Genomic DNA, 26,248 nt, shown 5'->3' with positions numbered 1-26,248 from the left:
GGCCCGGACCTCTGGACGGTAAGTGAGCTGGGCAGCGAGGGCCGCGGAGGTTCAGGGCGCCTTCATGGGCGCGCCGCCTAGGTGCGCCGGGCCGCGACCTGCTGACATCAGGAGCGCGGCAGGTGCCCGCAGACACTGGGCTGGGAATAGGGGATCGAGGTGGCGCCGGCGCTGGCGCGGCTAGAATGCCAGGCAGCGCAGGACGCTGGGCCCCGGCAATGCGCCCCTCCGCCCGCCTGCCCCTTGGGACCGGCTGCAAAACTGACCCCCTCTCGCTGCCAGTTCCCCGGGCAGGGCGCCTCTGCGGAGGCGAGCGGAAGGGAAGGGAACGGGTGGTGGTTGGGGCTCGGGCGGGGATGGAGGGAGAGCCGGGGGTGGAGGGAGAGCCGGGGGTGGTGGCCAGGGCAGGTGGCCCCGCGCGCACGCAGCTCAGGCCACGCGGATCGCGCCAGTCTAGATGCGCCTCTCGGAGAGGCTGGGCCTCCACCTGCGGCGGATGCTGAGTCAAGGAGGAAATCGTCATGAACAGAAGTTTCTCGCGGGTGGCCTCGCTTTGTTCGCGCCACCGCGCTCCAGACACCTCGGGGAGGGGAGCGCGGGCGGAGCCAGCTCCGCGGGCTGGGCGGGGTGGGTGCGAGGGACTGGTCCCAGCCTGTGCGATGCCATGCCGGGGGCTCCGCTGTCCCCGCCCCACCACGCGAGGTCCCCCGAGCCCTGTACAGAGCCGGGGCTTGGGTACAGGGGTCCAGGAACTGAGGGAGGAGGGACGAGGGTACAGCCCTCTGCGCCCAGTGGGCAGCTTGGCCAGAGGCCTGGAAACCGAGGCAGAGGCTGGGATTCCAAGCCCGAGGAGCAAGCCTGGGCATTGCAGAACCCGGTGGGGAGAACTTGGCCAGGTATTGGGGTCTGGCTTCCGGGAAAGAGGCCCGTGGGTGCCCCTCCCCTTCCTCCACGTGCGGCTGGGGGCTCCCTCTGCTGGGTCAGACTTGGTGTGGGGCCTGTTTCACTCAGGACCACATGAGTTTTCCACAGTGAAGTAACCAAGTTCCTAGTGACCGCTTTTCTTGGTGCTTTTGGGAACGGGTTTGTTCTGTCTGATCAGAAACCGGCTCCAAGGAGGAGATGGGGTGAACTGTGATCACGGTGGTGCTGTTTGGTTTTCTTGTGCAGCCTGGAGTGTGTGGACTTCAGGGGAGAGAAGACACTGGGTTCAGCCAGGTCGGAGGAGCTCTAATACCAGCAGCAATCTAACGACAGCAGGCTGAGCTCTTGGGTCACTGAGCACTTAGCACCGCAGGCCTTGTGCTGCAGGCTTTGAGTATCAACTCATGGAAACCTCCTTCCACTCACATGGGAGCTGCTGTTCCTCCCACTTCCCAGATGAGTAAACCGAGGCACTGAACTGCAAGATGACGTGCCCAAAGTCACACTGGAGAATGTGGTAGAGAGGTTTGAGTCCATGTTTGTGTGATTCCAGACATCCTACAGCTCTGTACCTGGGGAAGAAGGAAACCCAGGAGAGCTAGGCCTGACGCAGGGCAAGGTCCCCAAAGGTGGGCGGCACCTTAGGGGATAGGAGCATTTGGCTGGACTGCCCAGATCCATGGGGGCAGGGAGGAGGCTTTCCCAGGTGCTGCCAGAGGGCAGGAAGGGAGAGGCGTCCTGGTGGGACACCCACCTGCACCCTGACCATCCTGCATCAGGACTCATCTCTTGGTCCTGCTGGGTGGGGTTGGCTGACACTGCCTGGAAATTTTTCACAGGGCTGCTACCTACCCAATGGCTATGACCTAACCCTGCTTCCCTGGGCGTGGCCCCTGTGGCAGGTGTCCCAACCAAGTCCCTCCCCACTGCCATGGTGAGGCAGCCGGGAGATGGGAAGTCAGGCAGGACAGCCGTGTGAGGGAGGTCTTGGGGTTGGTGTCTGGTCCTGGCCTCCGGTCTGTTTTGAGTGCCCAGTTCCCAATGACTCAGCTTGGAGAGCCTGACCCTTGCTGGGTCATGGTGGGTTTTGGGCTGGTTGTGGCTTGGGCTCTGGGTTATGTCTGGCTTCCAAACGGTTAAGGTCTCCCCTGCTCACTGTGAAGTCCAAGTTAATTCCAGGGCTCAGCGCTGTCTCCTCCATGCCCTCCATCTACTTGTCTCCATGAGTGCGAATCCAGCCCAGGTCAGCACTGCTGAGCCATACAAATTTGCAGCTTCACGCACTCTTGCGCTGGAGCGAGTTTCTGCTACTTGTGGTCAATTTGAGCCTCCCCACAAGCTACAGGCAGGTGCTGGCACAGACCCAGGTGCCCACCATCCTGATGGCACAGCAGGCCCAGTGGGGGTGCCCAGAGGACTCACCCTGGCCCAATTCCCGCTTCCTGCATTGCTTCCTCTGACTGGAGTGTGGACAGAGACCATGAAAATATTACCCCCCACCTCGAGCCTTCTGCCCTCAGGCGCAGCAGAGAGCCCACTCCCTGCACCTGGAGGGGTATATACGATAGACATCGGGACACTCAGCCACTTTTGTTCCTGGGCATTCAGCTGCTGTGTGGCCTTGGCATGGTCATGGTGAGCATGGGTGCCCACATCTGGGCAGGACCCCCGTCTTCACCATGGACAGGCCTGCTGGGACACTACCCCAAGACAAGGCCCGCCAGCTCAGGCCTCTGATGACCTGGGTTCACAGATATTCGGTGGAGCCAGGTCCTGCTGTGGGGGAGGGGGGCCATCCTAGCTATGGACGTGCTGGACCCAGGATGTGTCTCCCGTGGGCTGGTCATGAGGACCCTTCCTCTGCTGGCCCAGGTCATCCCTCAGCCCGCTTATGTCCGTGATGGCCATGGCACAGCCCCTTTCCCACCAGAATTAGCCTCTTGGACCACATCTCTGGGGGCGGAGGACGCACTCTTACAAAAAAACCCCAAACAAAACAAAAAACCACGTGCCTTTTACAAAAACTGCTCAGTCATGTGTGGCCACTGAGGCTGCCTCAGGTCCAAGTACCAGGCTGGCCTGGATCTGCTTGTCAGTGTCCAGAGTCACAGGCTCACGGACTGTGGGCTTCCAACATGTCTTGTCCTCCCATGTGGCCGGGGGCCACAGGAACATCCTCACCATGGGGCCACCTTTCCCCAGTGGCTTTTTTACCCAGCAGGCCTTGGGGATACCTGCGGAAGACAGGGGTCTTGGGATCGCTGGGCTGAGGGTGGCACTCCCTTCCCACTCGGGCTTGCTCAGGGCCCAACCTCTAGGCAGATGCATGGGTTGGTACTTGGACCCATAGGCCTAAGAGGCCACCTGGGAGTGGCAATGTCCAGCCTGTGCCAAGGCAGGCCCATCATGCGGACGGAACCTGCTCCCAGCACCCCCAGAGCCATGAGAGCCTCTGCAGGTCTGTTCACCCCACCCTCCCACAGTCCGGGCTCGGGCTGTGGACTCAGGGTGGGAGCAGGAATGTCCATGCTGAGACAGCAGGACACTCCCTGCTGGATAGGTCCTCCCAGGTCTCCTTCAGACAGTCCTCCATTGTCGGCCTCCATGCAAAGCAGCCGGCTCCCTGGCCACTCACCTGTGTGTGGTCACCAGGTTTGCAAAGTAGGGTGTGCCGATGCTGCAGTGGCTGCCCCAGGTCCTGACGCCCAGGAGTCTGCTCTACAAATAGCTTTGAAACATGAAAGTCCCCACCTCTTCCCCACCCAGTCAGAGAAGGAGAGATCAGGAGGAGTTTAGGAGGCGAGGGGAGACGGCTGCCTGCAGAGTCCCCAGGGTCATGGGGAATGGAAGGAGCAGGGTGGGGAGGCTGGGAGACAGTCAAGCAGGCCATGGTACAGGAGCTCCGTGGGGCTGCTGTGTCGGTGCGGGGCAGTCACCACCATGTGGTTGTGGCTGGTGGCCTTGGAGCAGTCAGGTCAGGATGTCTGCTGGCTGGAGCATGAGGAGGAAAGAGAAATGAAACCTGCGATTCTTCCCTGGCTGCCAAGTTCTCAGTGGCATCAGGATGGACCCTGGAAGCACCCCACACGTGTGGATGGGCCCCACCTGACCACCCCAGCCTCAGGTCTCCCTGAGGCATTTGCTCCAGCTGCAGCCAGACTATCCCATGGGGAGCCAGGCTGAGGAGTCTCAGGGGCAAAGGCACTACCACCTGAGGCTTAACATACTACACTGGGTAATCCTGCATCCTTCCTACCTGCTGGGCTTTGCAGACAGACTTCAACTGGGAGGAGTAAATGCCTGGGGCAGGCTTGAGGAAGAAATGGGCAGGGCCAAGCAGGTGAATGTGAAAACCACCGAGGTTAGTCCTTTACTGACCCCAGGATCTCAGTTCTCATAGGCAGGGCCACAGTGAGCCACCCACATGGGGCTGCGGGCGACTGTGAAGATGCAGGAGGATGGGGGAGAAGGAGCCAGGAGGGGACCCGGAGTCCTCTGCACAGGCACCTCGGGATGCAGCCGATGTCCAGGTGTTGGAAGAAACCTTATCCTGCTAAGATAGCTATGCATGAACGCACAAGTACTCACACATGCATGCACCTGAGTGCACTGTCTCACTTCTCTCGAAGAAGCCCCAGGTGAGGAGCTGCTGGCCGGAGGCCCCAGGGAGCATGTTGTTCTCCTGCTAATCCTCTTGCCTAATCCTTCAGGCTCTGACTCCCCCTAGGGAACAGGGAGAGGCTCTGGCAAGAGGGGAGAGTCCCCCCAATCCATCCCCTCCTCCTGCTTCCGACCTGCTGCCGCCTGGCCAGGAGCAGGCCTGGGTGGGACAAGGAGCAGGCATGGATGGGACAAGATTCCCCTGTACAAGCAGGCTCTCTGGGGAGAGCTGTGTGCCCTGCGTGGCCCAGGAGGACAGTCGCTCTCTTCCCTGCATGTGGAGGGCATTCTCTATGCGTCTAGGGCCAGGAGGGTGGTCAAAACCTTCATTAGAGTTGTTCCCAGTCTCAGACGTCTTTCCACGAGAACCAGGGCAGTAGAGCAGCAGAGTGGGCCTGCCTGGGTGGTTAGCAGGTGCCCCAGGACCGCCAGTCCCCTGCTGCCCCCCACTTTGGGGTCACGTGGCTGGAGTACTCTGGAGACTTTGTCCTGGGGCAGTGGTCCAGCACAGGGCTGAGGGGAGCCCTCCTGACTCAGGGCTGAGAGTTACATCCCTAACATGGGGGCACCCATGGTAGGGATTTCACATGTGCAGGAGATAGCTCAGTGTGCCGGGCCCAGGGGACAGGCATGGATGAAGATGGTGGCAGTGTCCAGTCAGGTGCCCCTTTCCCGCAGCTGGACTCCTGGGCCTCTGTCAACTCCAAGCTGTGAGTCTCTCAGCAGCCTGTGCTATTTGGATTTGCAACTGGGACAGTTTGCTCCTGATTCTTAAGTGGTGGCCTGGAGTGTGGGGGACTGTGAACTCGTGAACGGGACGGTGTCCTGGGGATCTCCACCCCCACTGCCCAGCACAGACCTTGCACAGCAGGTGTTGACTCAGGATTACCTGATGTGTGAGTCAGGGTTCTCCAGAGAATCCCAGTTGATAGGAGACAGATCGCTATAAAAAGAGACTAATTAGAAGAGCTCAGCCCACGTGATTTTGTAAGATCTGCAGTTCCAAGCCGAGATCTGGCAGAGATGAAGTCATGGTTCCATCTGAAAGCCACAGTCTTGAGACCCAGAAAGAATAGTAAAGTGAAGTGAAGGCAGGAAAATGCCCAAGTCCCAGTTCAAAGGCGGCCCTGCTGGGCAGAAAGGGGAAGGGTCAGCCTTTCTGTTCTGTTCAGTTCTTCAACTGACCAGATAAGGCCCGCTGTCCTAAATCTACTGATTTAGATGCTTACTGATTACAGAAATGCCCTCACAGCCACACCTGTAATGTTTGTCCAGTGTCTGGGGGGGTGAGCCCTGGGACCCACCAGACTGACAGGTAGAATCTGCCATCACACTGCTCTTGGCTCTGAGATCATGGACAAGGCACCAGGTTTATCTGCAGGTTCAGCAGAAGTAGGGGAAGCGCGATATGTCTGGAGTTAGATGGCTGCAGGGTCTCAGGTGAGGGTACCTTTGTCCTGGACCTGGGGTGCTGGCCGGAGCAGGCCTGGCCCTCCTGTGGTTCAGTCTCCACCCATTGTCCCTCTCGTATCCCTCACCTCCCATCTCCTGCTCAAGTCTTCCTTCACTGTCCAGCTGCAGTCACCCGACCCCTCAACCATCAGCCAAGCCTGAAAGTTCAGGTCCCGGAAGAGATGCTACGCCATAGGTCAGGCCTTAGTGGCAGGTGGGAAGCAGATATGCTTTTCTGCTAAAACAGTTTCCAAGTAGATGGAAACCTAGGCCACACGCACAGGGCCCAGGGGAGGAATTGGAGGAGTAGCCCAACTTCCTCCCCAAGCCCTGCAGTGTTGTCCAGTCCTCGGGGGACCCAGCTGGCCTTAAGTGGTGCTGCCACTGGACTCTGCCGCCCTGCCACCCTCCCGCTCACTTTTTGGCCTGAGACAGAGAAACAAAAGACAGTGGTCTTGGGGCTCAGCCTGGCTTTCAAGGGAGCTGGCCAACCATATGGACGACAGCTGTGAAGTCACCTTCTCCTGGCTGAGGCTCGAGGGGTCGGGGGGCAGGGGTCACCTCATACCATTGCAGAAGTAGGTCCAGGAAGGAAATCACCCTGAGTGGCCTGGGCTGCACCCTCAGGCCCTGGCAGTGTTGTCTCAGGGAGCTGATGATCAGGAGCCTGAGACAGAGCAGCTGGCCATGCCCACCGCCCCTCACTCACACCTGAGTCTATGTCCTGGACTCATGGCAGTGCCTGAAAAGCCCTCGTGCCAGTGCTGGCAGCTCCTGCAGGCCCGATTCTCAGCAAACCTGTGGGTGAGATCAAGTCTTTGAGCTGCTCACATAGCAAAGTGTCCTTTAAGCACAGGGCAGGCATCAGCATGATGGTCTGTGTTCACTTCTGGAACCGGCTCCTAACACCACACACACCCAGCACACGTCACCCGAGATCTTGGTACAAATTCAGGAATCTCCTCCTGAGGACCTGGGTACACAGGGCCCTCCTCAAGGCTGAGATCCCCATGTCACGGGATCCATGTGCCTGCCAACGGAGGGGACACCAGGCGCCACTGGCTCCACGTCATGGCCGTCTCTGCCTGCCCGCCCCAACACACAGACCCCCCCAGTGCCTCCGTCGCACCAGGGCCCACCCACCCAATTTCTGATCCAAACACCACTGATGAGGGTGGGCGTCTCCAACTGGCGCACAGCACACTTAGCAGAATCGGGCCTCAGTTACAGTTTGGGTGGATTCCTTCCTAGGCTGCCTCAGTGGAGGGGGGTGGCGTCGAGCTCTGCACTCGGGCTCTTGTGTCCTGGCTATCACAGCCACTCCTGGCGGACCTGGCCAGGAGGCACCAGGGCTGTGTTCCGAGTGATGTTGTGGTCCCATTTATTTCTCATGTCATACGGGTGGTGGCCACTGCTGGTCACCTGGTTATATGTCTAAAATGGGATTTTCCATCTGCGAATTGAAGAGCAGGCGATGTGCCTGAGGATAGACTGACTTTCTGTGTTTGTGTCAGAGACCAGAGCTCATTGCTCAGATAAACTTCATGCTGACCTGGAACTGTTTGCACCACCCACACTGGCCTTCCAGTCTCATTAAATGGGCTGTTTTCAAATAGGAAGGACTATTGCTCAGTGAGCATTGCTAGTCGTGAAAGCTTAGCAGCCTGGCTGCCTCCTAAACCCTGCTGGGGCCCGATCCTTCCTGTCCTGGCCCCTGCATTTCTCCTGCTGAGGGGTCAGTGGGAGAGTTAAACAAGCTGGGGGAGGGGTAAACAAGTCTGCGATTTTGCAGATCCTCCTGGGAACACCCACCCACCGATGATAAATCCTTGGCTCAGTACTGCCCTCCATCCCCATGGACCACTGGACCAGCCTCTCTGAGCCGCCGATCCCCTCAGCCTGCTTGGGGCAACTCACTCTGGGTCTATTCTAGCCCAGGTTGGGATCCAGGGCCCTGTTGGTTATGTGTGTGCATTCACGTGTTTGAGCATGAAAAGTGCAGACAGTGGTATGTGCTCAGGTGCACACACAGACGTGTTGGTGCATGTGTGTGTACCTGCCTGTGTATGCACATTGAGACAAAACACTGGAGGGATGAGCCCCATAGCACCAACACACAGTGGCCTCTGGGCAATGATGAGCCTGTTATGTTTTTCTCTGAGTTTCTGTGTCGGGAGAGTGTCGGAGCCACGGGGCTGGGGACTGGGGAGGCAGAGCTGTCCTGTCCCAGGGCTCACGCTTGTCACCAGCCACACTGTTCCGCAGCGGCGGGGGCTCCCACGTGAACCGTGGGCACAGCTGCATCGGGACCTGGTCTGCGGGCACAAATATATTGATTTCTGTCCACTAGGAGCCTTGACGATCCTTCCCCTTCTGCAGGCACCTTCCTTGTAGCTCTTATGACCTAGCCTGGTGTGCCAGGGTGTGTAGCTCTATAAATATAGCTCTGGGCGTCGTCATGGCCCCAGGGACAACTGAGGGGGAATTTTTTCTGTCCACGCTTGGCCTCAAGATCTGGCTGCTGATTGCCTGGCAGTGCCAGTTTCCAAAATAAACAGTGGACTCCATGAGTCAATGACACACAGTTGGTCATGGTTCTTTGAATGAAATGTCGTCAAGGACACCTGTGACTCTCGCACACGGTCTCATCCTAACCAGCCCTGGCTGGCAGTGTGACCTCGAGAAAATTGCTGACCTCTCTGGGTCCACTTTCCTTTCCTGGAAGATGGGCTGTGGCCAGACGTGCACCAACGACAGGGACACAGCCTGGGTGTAGAGTTCAGACACCAGAAAGTAGGCTGTTGCCATTTCATGCCCACGGCCTGGCCCCAAGGGAGGCCAGAGAAGAGGCCGGAGTGAGGCTAAAATTAGCCAACACGGAGCCTCTGAGGAGCAGGCCAAGGTCTATAGGAAAGATGGGGTGCCCCAGCCTCAACGCACCTGCAAGGGGCTCATGGGAGGTGGTGCTTCCAGACCCCTCCCAACGCAGAACTGCCTCCTGGCCCCAGGTGTTGGTCCCACCACAGCCACTTCCCTCACCCTGGGCTGCTTCCCAGTTTGCAAGAGTAACACAAGATAAGCCATTCTTTTGTTTAAAAACAGGCAGTCCTGGGAATTCCCTTGTGGTCCAGTGGTTGGTGGTGGTGGTTTTGTTGCTAAGCATGTCCGACTCTTCCGACTCCATGGACTGTAGCCTGCCAGGCTCTTCTGTCCGTGGGATTCTCCAGGCAAGAATACTGGAGTATTTCCATTTCCTCTGAGATTCCACACTGCAGGGGGCCCACGTTCAATCCCTGCTTGGGAAACTAAGATCCTGTAAGCCAGGCAGCTCTCATGGCCAAAAACCAGCCCATGGACATTCCAAAACTGCCATCTCAAGGGCTGAAGGATCTGTTTGTGGCCACTGTGGCTGAAAAGCCCTCTTTGCTCTCGAGCAGCAGGGCTCAGGCAGGGCGCAACTGCCCTGAGGCACGCCTGGTGTCTCTTCCTGACCCCATAGCCCGAAAGTGTTAGTGGGAACAGCCCTCTGCCCTTACCGCTGGGCGTACATCCTGTTCTGAGTGCCTGTGGCCTCCTGGAAGCCAGGACTCCTTGGGGGCTGCGTGAGGTCCTATAACAGAGGACCACCAACAGGAGACTTACAAGGACAGAACTTTGTTCCTCCAGGTCTGGAGGCCAGAGTCTGGGTGTGGGCAGGTTGCCTTTCGTCTGGAGACTCTGGGGTGGGGCCTCCTCGCCTCTTCCCACCCCTGGTCCCCCCACCCCCACTGGCGTCCTGGGCTTGTGGCTGCATCCCTGCCTCTCTGCCTCCTTGTCGATGGCTTCTCCCCTGAGGACACAGTCACAGGATTTGGGGCCATCCCCAAGCCAGGTTGTGTGTGCATGCCCACTTGTGTGTGACTCTTTGTGACCTCAGGGACTGGACCCCGCCAGGCTCCTCTGCCCATGGGATTTCCCAAGCAAGAATACTGTAGTGGGTTGCCGTGCCCTCCTCCAGGAGATCTTCCTGACCCAGGGATCAAACCGTGTCTCCTGAATTACAGGCGGATTTCAGGATGATCGCATCTCAAATCAAAGATCATGTCTGCAAAGTCGCTTTTTCCAGATAAAGTCACGCTCGGGGTGGGGGGACTTTCCTTTTCCGGGGGACCACCATTCTCCCTCCCAAAGCGGCTCCATCACTAGGTGCCTGAAGGGCTCGGTCCACAGATCTGATCTGAGATGAGTCTGGGGCAGCCTCAAGCCTCTGGGCAGCGGCCCCTCCCCTGGCATTTTCATGGGCGGCAGAGGTGTAGATGTAAGCAAGGCGGGAAAATCAGCTTCTTTCCTCTTAGGATGCATAGTGCTTGTTGCCACCTGGGTTCCCAGGCAACCTTGGGGCAGACAGAGGGCCTGTTGACCTGGCGTAGGGACTGCCCTCTCTCAAAGTTTGGGGGTGTTGGGGTGACAGGAGCCCCTGGGAGCCTCAGGATGAGTGATTTCATGGCCCTGATTGAGCTCCTTTTGGTCAGGGGCCAGGGGTCAGAGTGAGGCCCAGAGAGGGCAGGCTGGGAGTTTGCAGAAAGATGCAGGGTTGGCATGACCGCCCTTAACCTGCCTGTAGGGCAGCAGACCACAGTGGTTTCAGCATCTTGAGAGACTGGCCACAAGTGAGGCCCAGTGCCAGCTGACCCTCCTGTCCAGTGCCACCCCAGGGATCTGGGGCACCTGTCCTTATCCCTTCCTCACTTCCCACACTCCACACTCTGCACTCGGATGGTTTTCCCTTTTGTGCGGGAGTGTGAAGCCAGCTGGGTGTGAGTTCAGAGTAGGGGGCAGTCAGCTGTCCCAGGCGGAACACACAGCTCAAGCTGGTGAGCCAAGGCCATGGGGAAGGTGTGGGTTGGGGAGACTCAGGTGTTCACATAGCTTCCGACTCGGTCCTGCTGTATCTCGGCTCTGCTCTCTGCTCTCTGGCCTTGTTCAGGCCAGGGGTGCCCTGAGTGTGTGGGTCTGGATCCCAGGAGGGGGCTGGTCAGGGAGGCCACCCCCACCAGGCTGGACACCAGGCAAGCAGAGTGCAAGGCCTGGGGGCGGGTTCTCCTGGAGTGGAAACGCTAACCAACAATTCTTCCCGCAGATCGAACCAGCTGTTGGAATCCCGCGCGTCCGTTCCCACGGCTGTCACTGCCACACCCTCAGCGGAGATGCCCCAGCACTCGACGGGGGACAAGCCCCTCGTCTCAATGCCGCAGCTGGTCTTCCCCGGCCTACCCTCGGGCACCGACAGCGAGTGTGACCACACACCCTCCAGCAAGCGGGTGTCCCTCAGTGCACCCCTGAGCCAGCCTCTGTGCCAGCCCGAGAAGCGTGGGCCCCAGGCAGCCCAGGAGGTGTGCTACGTGGCAGCTGGACAGCCCGGGGAGGCTTGCGGCTGGCGGGCCTTTGCCCCCGCGTGCCTGCAGGCCTTCAACACACCGCAGGGCTTCCTGCTGTTCCTGTGCGTGGCCTCCTTCCTGCAGGGCATGACGGTGAATGGCTTCATCAACACCGTCATCACGTCCATCGAGCGGCGCTATGACCTTCACAGCTACCAGAGCGGCCTCATCGCCAGCTCCTATGACGTGGCTGCGTGCCTCTGCCTCACCTTCGTCAGCTACTTTGGAGGCCAAGGCCACAAGCCCCGCTGGTTGGGCTGGGGCGTGCTGGTCATGGGCACTGGCTCGCTGGTCTTCGCACTGCCGCACTTCACCGCCGGCCGCTATGAGGTGCAGGTGGATGAAGTCGTGGGGACCTGCTGGGCCAACCACAGCTCAACATGCAGGGATGGCGCCTCCGGCCTGTCCAGCTACCGGCTGGTCTTCATGCTGGGCCAGTTCCTGCATGGCATGGGTGCCACACCGCTCTACACACTGGGCGTCACCTACCTGGATGAGAACGTCAAGTCCAGCTACTCACCGGTCTACATTGGTGAGTGGGCAGGCGTGCTGGCAGTGAGGCCCGCTGGGCGTCTGCTTGTAGCCCAGCCCCATCCAAGCCCCCTATGTGCATTTCCTTATTGGCCACATGTGGTCACATCTGGCCTCAGGGGCTCCTAGGTGAGGTGGCAGGTGAGCACGGGCCTGAATTTCACCTGATGCCTCAAGTGATGGATGTGGTGCCGGCCGAGCTCAGCCTGACCCCCATACATCTTGAGGGTTCCAAAGCACGTGGTCCGGTGGTTAGTACTCTGCACCTTCACTGCAGGAGGCCCAGGTTTGATCCCTGGTTGGGGACTAAGATCCTGCAAGTTGGACTCAGCCAGTGGCTGGGTTACAGAGCTGGGCACTGCCATGCCTCCCGTGGGGGATGGCCTCGAGCCTCTTGCTGCCCCGAGAGCCTCTTGTTTATTTGGGTGAGATTTCTGAGCTCTCAGCCTCATGCTGCCCACTTCTCTGAGCGCATCCTGCACGGTCTACTCTCCCAGGGCAGGGCCAGGGTCAGTGGAGAGCCCCCAACTTGTGCTCCGGCCTGGCCAGGCTTGCTCACTGTCCCACTTCCTATTCCACCGTCATGTGGCAGTTGTCATTCTGAGGTCTGTGGTGGGGACCCAGTGAGCCCGCAGCCCCGCACGGGTGCCGCCCTCATCTTGCAAAATGAGGGTCTTGGGATCTTTTGGGGGGAAAGAGTCCAGGGGCCATCTGCGAGGCTTTGAGAGGAATGTTTTAAAATCACCTTGAAAGGTGGACAGTGGCCGATATCAGACACAGTGGAGACTGTACAAGGAACACCCGGGTTAAGGGGGTTCCCCCTGGGGCTGAGGTGGAGGGCAGCGATGCAAGGGTTTCTCTCAGGCAGGTGGGGCGGGGGGTCCTGACGGCTCTGCTCCTTTCCAGCCACCTTCTACACCGCGGCCATCCTCGGCCCCGCAGCTGGCTACCTGGTGGGCGGCACCCTGCTGAACATTTACACCGATATCAGCCAACAGTGAGTGACCCGGGCCCTACGGCTGTGGTCTAGACCACAAGGAAAGCACCACTGTTGGTGCAGGGGGATGGTGGCCTTGGGCAGGGGTCCAGGCTGGCCCTGCTCTGGTGGATGTGGGAGTCTGGGGGCCACTTGGAGAGTGTAGCCTGGGGGAGGGGACAGTGTAGATGGACAGCCTCCCAGAGCCGGGAGAGACCAGCTGCGACTGCTCCCGTGCTCTTTGCCGAGGCCAGGGCACCAGCCGTGCCCCCTCTGCACTGCTTTGGGGTGTGGGGTGTGCCTCGCCCTGCTCTTGCTGGGAGAACCTGGCCCCCCGCCGGCCGCCTGTCCTCACGGCCTTGTTGGGAGGCAGCCTGGCAGGCCCCAGAGGAAGGGACCTGAGCAGGCCGCACAGCATCAGCCAGCCGGTTACCATGGTGCATCCCCACCCCACATCTTTCCTGATGCCCTTGTCCACTGCTGGTCCCAGACCTGGTGTGGGGGGGCGTCAGGGCAGAGCCTTGATCTCTGCCTCTCACTGACCAGCAGGCAGAAGGGTGCCTGGTGTGTGTGCTCTGGGTGCTGTGAGCACAGCACTGACCTCAGGTGTCTCTTGCCGCAGGACGGAGCTGACCACCGAGAGCCCACTGTGGGTGGGCGCCTGGTGGGTCGGCTTCCTGGGCGCTGGGGCTGCTGCCTTCCTCATCGCGGTCCCCATCCTTGGCTACCCACGGCAGCTGCCAGGTGGGTGCTTCCCGCCCCAGGTGAGTGGGAGACAGGACACGCTGTCCCCTGCTCTTCCTCCTCCCTTCATCCACTGGGCGATGCTGCCCTCCTGCAGGGCGGCCCAACCCGTGAGCTTCCTCTATGCCTGCCACCTATACCCGCTCAGGGACCCAGGGGAGAGGCTTATTTCAATGGGAGAAGTGCGCCCCTTTCAGTTCCTTCCCTCTGGCCCCCTGTTGAGCCCTGCAGACTCTCTCCCACCCCCCTTCCCTGCCAGTGTGTCACTACGGTGCAGCTAGTGTCTGTCCAGGAGCCTTGTCTACCAGCTGGTCCCACACCCAGGAGAGGCACTGGGGCCTTGGGTCTCTGCCACTCACCAACACCCATCCTTTCAGGCTCCCAGCGCTATGTGGTCATGAAAGCATCTGAAACATACCAGCTGAAGGACAGTAGCCACAAGGTGACCAGCAACCCTGACTTCGGGAAAACCATCAGAGACCTGCCTCTGTAAGGACCTTGGGGGTCTCTCATCTGTGCCTGTGTGTCCTGCAGACCCATTAGGGTACTTCACATGCTGGGTCTTCACCCTCAGCTAGGAGAGTCCTGTGACCTCTCCAGGGTCATGTGGGAAGTCCACACCCCCTATACATCCCGTGACTCAGCAACCTTCGAGTCTTGGCTCCAAAACTTAGGCAAACAGATTAAGAAGCAGCAGACAGAACCTCCTGGCATGGAGCCACTGAGGGCCTGTTCTGACACCCCACAGCGCCTGCCCCCCACTGCCCAGGCCTGTGGACCCAGGGACCCACACACAGGGGCCTGTTCATACTCCTGCATGGCAGGCTCTGGGGGCCGTGCCTGGTACCTCCTCGTGGTTACTAAGTGAGCCCCTGATGCTACAGTGAGTTGTCCCGCAGACAGTGAGTCCACAGTCCTCAGGGAAGCTGCTGACCCCTCCCCCAGGAGCCACCCCTCCACCTGTCCTCTGCTCGTTTCCCTGGGAGTCACCTGCATGTGCCCTCGGGGCTCCATGGGAGGGACCATCCAGCCTCTGCCTCCTCTGGGGCAGTGATGTCCTGTGTATGTCATGTGTGACCTGGCCTCACTTTGCGGACCTCACTGTGTCAGGACAAACACAGCCAAGGCTGCTGGGATCTCAGAGGGACCGTGTTTGGGGGGGCTCCCAGTGGGCCAGGGCCTCTCATCAGGGCATTCTGTGAGGGGTTCTCCCAGGCAGGGGGAGGAGGCGCTCAAATTACCTGCCTGAATTCAGCCTCACTGAGCGCCCACCCGCCCCGCAGCTTCCTCAGCCCATGAATGTCCCCTTGCAGGGTGGATACTGTCAGCGGTGAGAATGAGCCCCCGATGTCTGTCTTCAACACAGGGAGGATGACGTGGGGTCAGGGAAACCCTGGGCTGCTTGCTGCCTGGTTAGACCCCCCCAGAAGAGCCACCCACTCAGGAGTTGCCCCTGAGATTGGCAGAACCGCCCCAGGGCCGCACTGGCTGGGGACACGCTTGTCCTGTCTCCCAACACCACAGTGGAGCGGGTGAAGGGCCACCCACTCTCTCTGAGCAGCGCCAGCACCACGGGTGTTAACAGCCTGGTCCCCATAGCCCCAGGGACAAAGTGCAGAGATAAGGAGATTTCTGCTCAGGCTTGGCTCCCTGAACTGGCTGCTGCTGATAAAAGGAATCCAGGAACATGGCCTTCTGTCAAGGTCGTGACTAGTTCTCTGAGCCAAAGTTCAATACAGGAATTTCAGCTGAGGAACCTATAGACAGAGATTAAGAAATGAGGAAGTTCACGTATTTCTGGGAAGAGTCACCTGGCCTGAGCCTCACTGAACATCCCCATAGCCTGAGCAGGTCTGGGTAGGTCCGGGAAGGGACTGGTCACACCTAGGGCTTCCCAGCCACCATACACACAAACACACACACACAGGCACACACACAAACACTCACACATGCACACATAGGCCCACACACACGCACACAGGTGCACGCACACAGGCACATACACACACACACAGTCTAGTCCCAGACAGCCTCACCAAGACAGCATTTCCTCTGCATCTTATTTCCTCCATGTACGTGGGGCTCGGACAGTTGACCAGAAAGAGGCCTGGTCATAAGTCTTCTAGCCTGGACGTCAGTTCTAAAATGGAATCAGGCCTCTGTCTGGATCAGGAGGGAGACAGAGGCTGCCCTGAGGTTAACCTGAGCAGCTGCTGGGGTGGGGTGACTTCATTAGTGTCGATCTCCTCCCCCGGGGGTTGTGACCGCACTGCGAGCTCCTACTAGGCAGGATCCAATTTATTGTTGGCCTGTGTCCTCAAATGAAGAGCATTTCAGTGTCAGGGTGTCAGAACTGCTTTGACAGGTGCACTGATGGCTGGGCCTGGCGGGGTTTCCCTCCTGCGAGGGTCACACTCTTGTCTGAGGGACTGGTTCTCCGGGCGGGTCTCCCTCCTAGGAGTGTGACCCAGAGTGTCTCAGGGTGTGGGACTTCGCTCCTGGGAGGGTGAGCCTCAATGTCTGAGGAGCTGGCTCTGCGGGCAGGAGGCTCATGAGGCCTCAGCTGCAGACACAGAGAATAGGAGCAAAGGCGGCCGTCCTCAGCCGCTGTGACAGGCTCTGTCAACACAGCCATTTGTCACCAGACTTTGCCTGCTTGGGGGCACCTGAAAAGACCCATGGCTCCAAGAGAAACTGCCCCCAGCCCGCATCGCTTTATCAAGCCCCTAGTGTCACCCCAATAGCCACTGTCCCCCAAGTGCCCACCAAGAAGAGCTGGGAACCAGTCAAGCCCACCAGGGGCTCCTTGGAGGGGTCTCTGGCTCCAAACCATGGGTCTTCCCACCACCCCCTTTCACTGGTGGTGCTTGAGTCAGCCCCCCTGCAGGCCCTGATCCCCTCTCCCGGCGGCCACCCAGTCCTGGATGATGACAGCCGCCTGTCCCAGGCCCCTCTGCTGGTCCTCCCAGCTGCCCCCAGGGCTGATTCAGTAGCATCGTGATCCCTCGGGGTCTCTCTCCACACTGGAGCCAGACTCTGTGACCTCCACCTTTCCCAGCAAGCCATGGGTTCCAGATCCGGGCACCAGCACTCGCCTGCCCCACGCTTGGTTTCTCTGGAGTAAATGTGGGGTGTCCCCCGCTCTCCTGCACCCCACCCACCCCTTCCTCAGAACCAGGGCTCCTTGTGTTCAGGTGGGAAGGGCTCTGACTCTGGCCCACTCTGATTCTCAGTCTCTTCTCTCTGGTCTCCATTCCCCTCCCCATGGAGCAGCTCCATCTGGCTCCTCCTAAAGAACCCCACGTTCATCCTGCTCTGCCTGGCCGGGGCCACCGAGGCCACGCTCATCGCTGGCATGTCCACGTTCGGGCCCAAGTTCCTCGAGTCGCAGTTCAGCCTCAGCGCCTCAGAAGCCGCCACCTTGTTTGGTGAGAACACTCCTTGAGTCTTAGGGAAATGGGTCCTCTGCTTTTTCATCAGTTTTCAGAGGGGCCTTTGATAATCTCTTCTAGAAAACCCCAGGCAGTGCCGCCCACATGGGCCACACATCCTGGGTGCGTGGTTCTGCCCAGGCAGGGGCCCAGAGCAGGCATCCAGGCTCCTACAGGAGAGCTCTGATCACACTTACGAAGCCCCCCTCCTCGATGGGGAGGAAGGTCATTACTGGGGGCTGGCCAGTCTCTCCATGGGTGCTGGGGAGCCTGGGTCTTTGTGTCCCTCGTCGTGGTGGAAGGGGTTTGGGTGGCAGATCCCACTAGACTCCCTTGGGCCTGGCCGTCCCTGGGAGCCAGGCGATGAGTGTCCTGGGGTCTCCCTGAGTCTGGAGACCTAGGCGAGCTTGGCTGAAGGCATACTGTGGCCAGAGGTGCTTGGCCTTCCCAGGTGAGGGTCCTCCTCAGGACCTCCTACCAGCCCTGTTCACGGCATAGCCCTGTGTTTGGGGGCAACCACGGCCTCATAGAGGGCATGCCGGGCATGAGGTATGTGCGGTCCATCCTGGCCAGGCCCCACCCACAGGGCTCTCTTCCCTGTGTAGGTGGATGATGTCAGATTGGGGCCCTATCCCCCGGCTAATGCCCCTAGACACCCCCCCTTGCTGGCCTCATGGCTGAGCCCATCTGCCTACATCCCCACCCAAGCAGCTGTCTCCCCTTCCCCACAGCAGCCAACAATCCTTTCTTAGAACAGCATGTCCCTGGGGTCCTCAGAGCTGGTCTCAATCTGGGGAGAGGGGCTCACTGAGCCTAGGGGCTTTGCGGTCCCCTCCACCCACTCCCGTCTGCACCCCATCTCATGCCAATGAAGCCACGCACGCCGTGCGCTCAGTCACCTCAGTCGTGTCCACCTCTCTGTGACCCTATGGACTGCAGCCCACCAGGCTCCCAGGAACTGGACCCAGGTCTCCCACACTGGTAAAGAATCGATTCTTTACCATCTGAGCCACCAGGGAAGCCCTGCGTCGTACCAAATGGCAGCAGCCACCAGCTTCTCCAAACACTTACTTGTGGCCAGACTCTGACTGCCTGGGCCCGGTAGTGTGTTTGTCCTGTGGCCTCCCCAGCGGGTGGGGCTGGGGGCCAGTGACCCGTCCTCTTCCCTGTCTGTTCTCCCCCTGCCTCCCTGGGCCTCTGAGTGGCTGGCCTCGTGGCCTCCCCAGGCCCCGGGGTCCCCGAGAGCACTGGTCAGGGTCCCCACGTGAGGTGCAGAGCCCAGCACTGCCACAAGAATGGGGCCCCATGACTGTGCACCTCCATCTCCCCATCTGCAAAGCAGAGATGAGACCCAGCTGGCCCCAGCCCCAAGGCCGGCAGGATGGCCCTGAGCCCTTCCCTCTCCTCAGGGTACCTGGTGGTGCCAGCGGGAGGTGGAGGCACATTCCTGGGTGGATTCTTTGTGAACAAGTTCAAACTCCGAGGCTCCGGGATCATCAAGTTCTGCCTGCTCTGCACCCTGGTCAGCCTGCTGGCCTCCTTCATCTTCCTCATGCACTGCCCCGGGGTTCCCATGGCAGGTGTGACCGCCGGCTACAATAGGAGGTAAGGGCCAGGCAGCACTGGGGTGAGGGGAGACCCCTGTGTGAGCTGAGGGGACCAGGGGTCCCTGGAACGGAGGTGGGGTCTGGCACTTGGGGTGCAGTCGCTGGCTGGTTATAACAGCAAGGGGACTTCCCAGGTGGCGCTAGTGGTAAAGAATCCACCTGCCAATGCAGGAGACATAAGAGACGTGGGTTTGATCCCTGGGTCGTGAAGATTCCCCTGGAGAAGGGAATGACAACCCTCTCTAGTATTCTTGCCTGGAGAAACCCACGGACAGAGGAGCCTGGTGAGCTACGGTCCATGGGGTTACAAAGAGTTGGACATGACTGAAGTGACTTAGCAAATAAGCAAGCATAACAGCAAGGATGATGACCTCAGTGGGGCCTGGTGGCTGGTCCCTGAGCCTCTGTCTGTAAAATGGGACAGTGGCATCCCCAGCTGTGGAGCAAAACTCAGAGAGTTCAGAACCCCTCAGTTGTGGGCCGGTGAAGACCAGACCCTAGACTTGCCCCCACCCCACCACCGCCCTCTTCTGCCTGCAGCCTCCTGCCTGAAGGCCACCTGGAGCTGATGGCTGCCTGCAACACTCACTGCGGCTGCCAGACAGAGCACTACAGCCCCGTGTGCGGCTCCGATGGCCTCATGTACTATTCGCCGTGCTATGCGGGCTGCTTGGAGGTGGCCGTGTCCGGTCCGGGCGGCCAGAAGGTAAGCGTGGCTGCTGAGCGGTCGCGGGGCGGGGGTTGGGGCCCTGCCGCTTCCTCCGGTAATCAGCGCTGTTGTTGCGCTCCTCAGGTGTACCGAGACTGTAGCTGTATCCCTCAGAATTTTTCCTCTGGTTTTGGCCATGCTACCGCAGGGAAATGCACTTCAACTTGTCAGAGAAAGCCCCTCCTTCTGGTTTTCATATTCGTTGTAATTGTCTTTACCTTCCTCAGCAGCATTCCTGCACTAACAGCGACTTTACGGTAAGCCCGGGGCAGGGTTCGCTGTGGTCCAGAACCTTCCCTTTGCAGCTAAGCTGGAGCTCTGCGGATCCCTGAGGGATGTGTGCCGGGCCCTGAAGAGTTCTGGCAGGAAAGAGCTGACTGCCTCTTGCGGTGCTTGCCACCTGGGGAGGTGGTGATGCAGCCCGGGGCTTGGCCAGGACCCAGAGCCGCCATGGGGGTGTTATGTATTAGGCAACCAAGCTTCCCCAGGCATTGACTTGTGTTGGTTTTTCATTGCAGGTGCGTCTGTGATCAGCAGAGATCTTTTGCACTGGGAATCCAGTGGATCGTGGTTAGAACTCTAGGTACTGTGCTGTGTAAGGAAGCCAAGCACAGTTGTGTGGTGTGTTCACTGCACAAGAGCAGGCGTCAGGCTCAAGAACCTCCCAGCAGGAGGCTATGTCGCCCCAGGGAAGGATGCCATTCCTTAAGAGTCCACTAGAGGGACCCCTGGCCATTTATTTGCCCTGAGGGTACCGTTGTTCAGTCACTTAATCTTGTCTGACTCTTTGCTACCGCATAGACTGCAGCACGGCAGGCTTCCCTGTCCTTCACTATCCCCCAGAGTTTGCCCAAACTCATGTCCATTGAGTGGGTGATGCCATCCAACCATCTCTTCCTCCATTGCCCCTCAATGCCCTTCTTCCTCCTCCTGCCCTCAGTCTTTCCTAGCATCAGGGACTTTTCTAAACAGCCCAGAGTGTGCCCTTTCCTCAGTAACACACAGACTCCACCAGAGTCAAAGATCATGGGGCATCTTGGCTGCAGAGGCAAGTCCGCAGAGAAAGGATCCCTTAAGTTCCCTTTGCACCCCCTGAGAACACCTTCCCGAGGGCCCATGCTGTATGGGTCACTGGCACTGCACCCCCACCCCTGCTCCCCAGATGTGTCCAGCCACTGAGTGCACCTCTCTTCACAGGCAGCATCCCAGGGCCCATTGCCTTCGGCTGGGTGATCGACAAGGCATGTCTGCTCTGGCAAGACCAGTGCGGCCAGCAGGGCTCCTGCTTTGTGTACCAGAATTCGACCATGAGCTGGTACCTGCTCATCGCAGGGGTGGGATACAAGGTGAGCAGGGCAGCGCCCCCACCAGGGGCACTGTGGGGGAGGGGTGGGAGCCCTAGAGTCCATTCCAAAGAGCCAAGAGCCTTCTCCCACTAGTTCGGGGGGTCTGGGCAGCCCCTGGGTTCTTCCAACAGCTTTATCCCCCACTGGAAGGGGTGCCCTGGGTATCAGCCCTGCTTCTGGTTCCCAGAAGGGGATCATTCCCTGTTCTGAGCAGTCACTGTTGGGATGTGATGACCTGATGCCAGTGGAGGCAATGACGGGACAGCAAGTCCAGGGCTTATGTCCAGCCCACCCCCATCCCCCTGCCCTCTGGAGCCCTCACCATCCTCGACCCACTCACCGCCCCCCCACCCCACCCCCTCGTGGCTTGCCCTGGGGCTCTAGTCAGCTGAGGCTTTGGAGAAATTAAAAACCACTCCCCTGAGCAAGAGTCAGGCAGGCCTGCCCACTCGGGCTGGTGGGCTGGGAGGGTCCACAAGCTGAGTTTCTCCCTCTGCCTCTCTGGTGGGCCTTGAGTTACATCCTACTCCTCAGCCTGACCCTCTGCTTTCAACTCTTAAGAGAACCTTTCTGCTGGATCTCTCCACACAAGCTCTGCAGGGAGAAGCTTAGTATTTTCATTTTGAATTTACCCCCATTGGAGGAAAAGGTGCAAGACTTCCCAAATAAAGCAGAATCTTAGGGCCAGTCTATAAGAATGTCTTGGTTTTCTTCTTCGGGTGGAGGGTAGACTCGGGATGTTGTACTGGCAGAACCGCCTCTTTAGGGAGAGCCGCAAAGACAGGATTCTCAGCTACCTTTGGGTTTATCTCCCTGAAGATTAGCTTAAAAATAGCCAAGTGTGAGAAGGGATTTACGCGGCTCTGGACAAGTAGGTCAATATAAAGAGTCGTGCCTACACAGGGAGCTGGCCTTCACTTTCTTTTTCCCTGTGTTGTGTGATCCCTCAGCCAGAGCAGCCGGCTGGTACGTAGACCTCTGTCTGCCCAGATAGCACCCCCACAACCTCGGCACCGGGGTGGGATCGGCTCCCAAAGTCAGTGCTAATTTTAGTGGGGGAGGGGGGAGCGGCCAGGTGCTCCCGTTGGGTCACAAGGTCACTAGAGGAAATAGCCTCTTGCCACTGTAGTTTTAGGTCCATCCACCCCTGTGAAAACCCAGCTTTCACACCTTACACACACACACACATACCGAGGCCAGCATGCCTGCCCACAATTTCGTCTTCCGGATGGCCTGTGACTCCAGCATCATCATGGGGTGATCTGGGCAGTGGCTGCAGTGAAGTGACCGCCGACGCTGACCACCTCTTTCTTAGGTTCAGGGGCAGCTATGACAAAAGACCCCACACTGGGGCTTAGACAGAAATTAATTCTTTCTGTTCTGGAAGCCAAGTGTCCGAAATCAAGGTGTCTGTAGTGTCCACTGCATCTGGGGTTTCTGCAGGGCTCCGTCAGTGGCCTCCCCCTCCCAGTGGCTCCTCCGCCCTTGGGTCTCCTAGGCTTCTGGGGGCAGCACCCTGTCTCTACCTCCATCTTGGCTGCTCCCTGAGTGTCTGTGTCAGCCCCCCTTCTCTATGTGGACACCAGTCACTGGACGTCCTGCAGAATGACTGCAACACCCCTAACTTAATTATGCCCACAAAGATCCTATTTTCAGATTGAGTCCTGCTCACAGGTTCTGGGAGTCAGGACATATCTTTTGGGGTACACTGTTCAGCCCACAGCAAGCACCGCCCACTTCACCCAGTGCCCTTGTTTTCAAGTCAAATCTCATTTTTCATTCCCCCACTAAAAATATTGGTATCCAAGCTGGGTCTGGCTGTGCAGGACAGATGGGTCCTCTGGCCAGAGCAGGGCCTGGCTCTCCAGGATGCTGTGAGGAACCCAGAGCCAGGCCGGGGCTTAGAAGTGGGAGCACCTGGGACCTCTGGGTGGGCAGCTCGGCCAAGGTCCAGTGGCTCCTTTCTCTTTAGGTCCTGGGCTCCATCTTCTTTGCCATTGCCTGCTTTCTGTACAAGAGCCCATTGGGGTCTTCTGATGGCCTGGAGGCTTCTCTGCCCAGCCAGTCCTCAGCCTCTGACAACCCCTCAGACCTTCAGGAAGCCCCCTCAGCTCTCCGGATCCAGAGTGACATCTGACAGCCCACCTGCCCACCCAGGGGCATGGACTTGCCACGTAGCACGTCCTGGAAACACTGTCTCATTGCTCCCTGGACGCGGGGACCCCTCCCCGATTGAGGCCCAGCATTGAAGACCTGCAAAAATCTGCTGGTGGATCTTGGGGGACTGAGCTGATGACCACATGTCGAAGCCTCAAGGGCACCGGGGAGGAAGAATGCAAGATGCATCCAAGTGGAAGCCCCTGGCCCAGCCCCCCTGGACCTCACCAATGGAGCAGGGTGACCAGCTCTTGGCGTGGAAGGAGCAGCTGGCTTCCCAGCTGGATGAGGCACCATCTCTCTTTGGTCCCTCACTCTCAGCTCTTTCCCATGGACTTGGTCAGATGGCATCCCTGGGAGCCTCAGGGTCCCTTGGAAACATGGACAGCTGTGCTTGTAAAGCCACCTGTGCCCTATGTGACTGCGTCTGTCATTGCACAGAATGCAAAACCACCTGTGGACTCCAGGGAGCTGCTTACATGTCCCCTCTTCTCTCCTTCCAGCGGCAGATGCCTAGAGTGAGTGGTGCCCAGTGGAGATGCTGAGCTCCCATCATGGTCTTAGATGCCCGGGGCTCCTCACAGTGTTCACGCTGATGCTGGCCTGGTTGAGGCCACTCAGAGGAAGGGACAGGGATCCCACACTGTGGACAAGCTGGTGCCTTGGGGCTCCTGGGTGGGTCCGTGGCATTTTTCAGGCAGCCTGCCTTGATGTCCCACATTTCTCCTGATAAAAAGGAGACCCGGGGGCTGTGTCCTGGGGAAACTTCTCTTTCATGTATTGTAAACCTGCTGTCACCTCCTGTCCTCAGGCTCATAACCCTACAGCGGGACAGGAGCAACCTAAGAATGTAGCTATGGACCCATATTGTGCAAAGCACTTATTTATAAAATTTGTTTTTACTTGACCATTTGCTGAGCACTTGTGAATTCTACCCGGAGGGCATTGGGACTTGTGTGGAATGTTTACTGTCCATGTCCTCTGTTAAAACTGTCTGTGTGTAAATATATTTTAATATTTAAAGCATATATTCCTTCCCAGTGTGTTTTATAACCATAAATCTGCAAAGTTCAGCAGTTTTGCAAATTGTCTGAGTGGGCTTTTGTGAGCTCATGTCCTTATGGACTGCCCTGGGGTGAACAGTCGCTTGATTGAGGTCCCTCCCACCCCTCAAAGTGGTGACCCCTTCCCTATGTGACCTGAGTCCCCTTCCTTCAGGGCCCAGCGCCCAAGTTGGGGGCAGGGGGCTTGACCCTCAGCCAGGGTCCTGCTTCCCACCACTGTCATGAAGCAGCGGGATTCAGCCGGGGTGACTGGGTACCGTGGCCGGCACTTGTGTGTGTGGACACGCGTAGGCACACCTGTCAGACCCAGCCCAGGGTTACTCTTTCTCTAAACGTCCAAATGTGACAGCGCAGTGACCAGGATGGGCTGTGTCCCTGTCTGCTTCATCCCCTGAAGGTGGGAGGTGGCGATCACCGTTCTCACTGGATGCTTCTTGGAAGAGGCATCTGCTTCCCGGCTCCGCCTGTCCCGGCGCCTGCGGCTGGTGCTCTGGTGTCTCATTACACAGGGCACGTCGGCCCCTCTGCCTCCTCTGGGGATCCATCAGTGTGGATAGCATCACTGGTTGAATCTGTGGGTAGGGGGTTCCTCAGGCACCAGCTCTGGGTGTGAGCTATGAGCTGGCCCTCAGCCCCGTTTTTCCCAGCTGGGAGTCCAGAGGATCTGCAGTTGCAACCATGGGCTCCAGAGGGCAGCACAGATGCGTCCTGGGCCACAGGCTTCCCCAAACCCAGTCTCTCTGGCCCCCTCGCTCTACTGGACCCCAGTCCTGTCCCCCGCCGGCAGCCCCTCCCCCAAGAATTCAGGCAGAAACCAAAGACGGTCTCTCCCTTCCACTCCCCTGGGAGACATGTCTGAGACATGAGGTGGATGCCCATCTTCTTGGAATCCTCATCCTCCGTTTGCTGAGGACTTGCAGGGCCCGGGTTTAAGCAGGAAACAAAGGCTGGTGCATTAACTGATCACCTGCCCTACGCCGGGCCTGGGGCACACGCCCTTGGGCAGCGGGACCCCTGGTGCCTGGCAGAGCCAATGCTTCTAGATTCTATGCCTTCTGTCTCTGTTCTTGGAGACGGGGTGTCTTGTGTATGCATTCACTGAGCCAGTGTGTGCTTATTAAAAAGCACATTTAAGAAAAAGTAGCTTTAGTGAAATATAAATGACATGCATGTAATTCATCCATTTGAGGAGAAGGGCTCAGGGGACAGACTGGGATGTCTTGCAGAGTGCACAAAACAGTCCCTCCTGGTCCACGCTGCCCATCAGTGTTTAAGCGACACAAACAAGTGGAATTTGAGATGAAAGGCAGAAAAGCCCCTAGATTAGAAGTTGGAATAAAGCGTCAGAACATCAAACACACCCAGGGAGCTCTGGGAATGCACTGGAGCCCACAGTGATTACATATCACATGTCGGGTCTGGCAGGCTGGGTAGCAGCGATAGACTAGGGGGCAGATATGGCCTGGGGTACGGGGGTAAAGGCAGACACAGGGCCAGGCTCTCAAAGCACAGCTCTTCTGGGGACGATGATTCTGCTTGCATGGGGACCTCTCTGAAGGCGAGACCGCTGCCTGTGACAGAAGCCCGCCTCCTCCAGTGACCTGAGGCTGGGAGGAGGGAGTGAATACTGTAGAGGCATAGGCACCGGAACCAGGGGGCTTTTCCGAGCAGAAGGAGCAGCCACACAGACACTCGGTCATGTCTAAAGTGAGTCCTGGGAAATGAGTTCTAAATCTGATCCTGTAGTTGGAGCCTGGCTCTGGCAGGGAGATCTGACCTTGGGAGACTTGTGGCGACCCCACCTCAGTGATCCCACTGTAAGTAGGGCCCATATGGGGGCCCACCTCACAGGGCGGGATGAGGATGAATCCATTCTGTGCAGAGCCCGCAGAATGTCTCTGGACCCAGTGGACCATCCTGGTCACTCTAGGACCCTCAGCGCCCTTGTGATCTGAGGCTGGGAGCCGGTGGTCCCTGAAGGACTGGCCATTTGAGGGTAGGGGTGGCAAGGCTCTCCCACCACCATGCCAGCTCCTGGGGGCACAAAGATGAGCTGAAGAGCAATTGCTCTGAATGATAATTTGCACTTAGATTTATTTTAATTGGCAGCACATTAGCCAGGCACATGCGATAACCGTTTAATGACTGTTATATGTATAATCCATTTTATTCTCAGCTGGCTCCCACGGTAATTACATTCTGCTGTGTTTAATTCATAACTTGATCATTT

General features: G+C 58.5%; 1 protein-coding gene across 1 annotated transcript; it reads left to right on the top strand.

Annotated features, from left to right (window-relative positions):
• On the top strand, nucleotides 1-23,940 carry SLCO4A1 (solute carrier organic anion transporter family member 4A1). The gene is made up of 12 exons (XM_068987000.1): nucleotides 1-18; nucleotides 11,156-11,985; nucleotides 12,891-12,981; nucleotides 13,583-13,704; nucleotides 14,082-14,193; nucleotides 16,978-17,132; nucleotides 18,545-18,740; nucleotides 19,283-19,448; nucleotides 19,536-19,708; nucleotides 19,970-20,034; nucleotides 20,649-20,797; nucleotides 22,770-23,940. Exons 2-12 carry the CDS (start codon nucleotides 11,223-11,225, stop codon nucleotides 22,932-22,934), a joined length of 2,157 nt encoding a protein of 718 aa, XP_068843101.1. The 5' UTR covers nucleotides 1-18; nucleotides 11,156-11,222; the 3' UTR covers nucleotides 22,935-23,940.
• Nucleotides 23,941-26,248: the final 2,308 nt, after the last annotated feature.

The sequence above is a fragment of the Capricornis sumatraensis genome, chromosome 15 (genome assembly GCF_032405125.1).
Source record: "Capricornis sumatraensis isolate serow.1 chromosome 15, serow.2, whole genome shotgun sequence".
NCBI lineage: Eukaryota > Metazoa > Chordata > Mammalia > Artiodactyla > Bovidae > Capricornis > Capricornis sumatraensis.
Note: the sequence above shows the minus strand (reverse complement) of the source record. Positions and strands in the feature narration are given on the sequence as shown.

What these genes read in the sequence shown, in the direction of transcription:
- SLCO4A1 (XM_068987000.1), top strand. Translation starts at nt 11,223, where the DNA reads ATGCCCCAGCACTCGACGGGGGACAAGCCCCTCGTCTCAATGCCGCAG. An exon ending in ACCATCAGAGACCTGCCTCT is followed by an intron (nt 14,194 to 16,977) that starts GTAAGGACCTTG and finishes CCCATGGAGCAG; the next exon opens with CTCCATCTGGCTCCTCCTAA. An exon ending in ACCGCCGGCTACAATAGGAG is followed by an intron (nt 18,741 to 19,282) that starts GTAAGGGCCAGG and finishes TTCTGCCTGCAG; the next exon opens with CCTCCTGCCTGAAGGCCACC.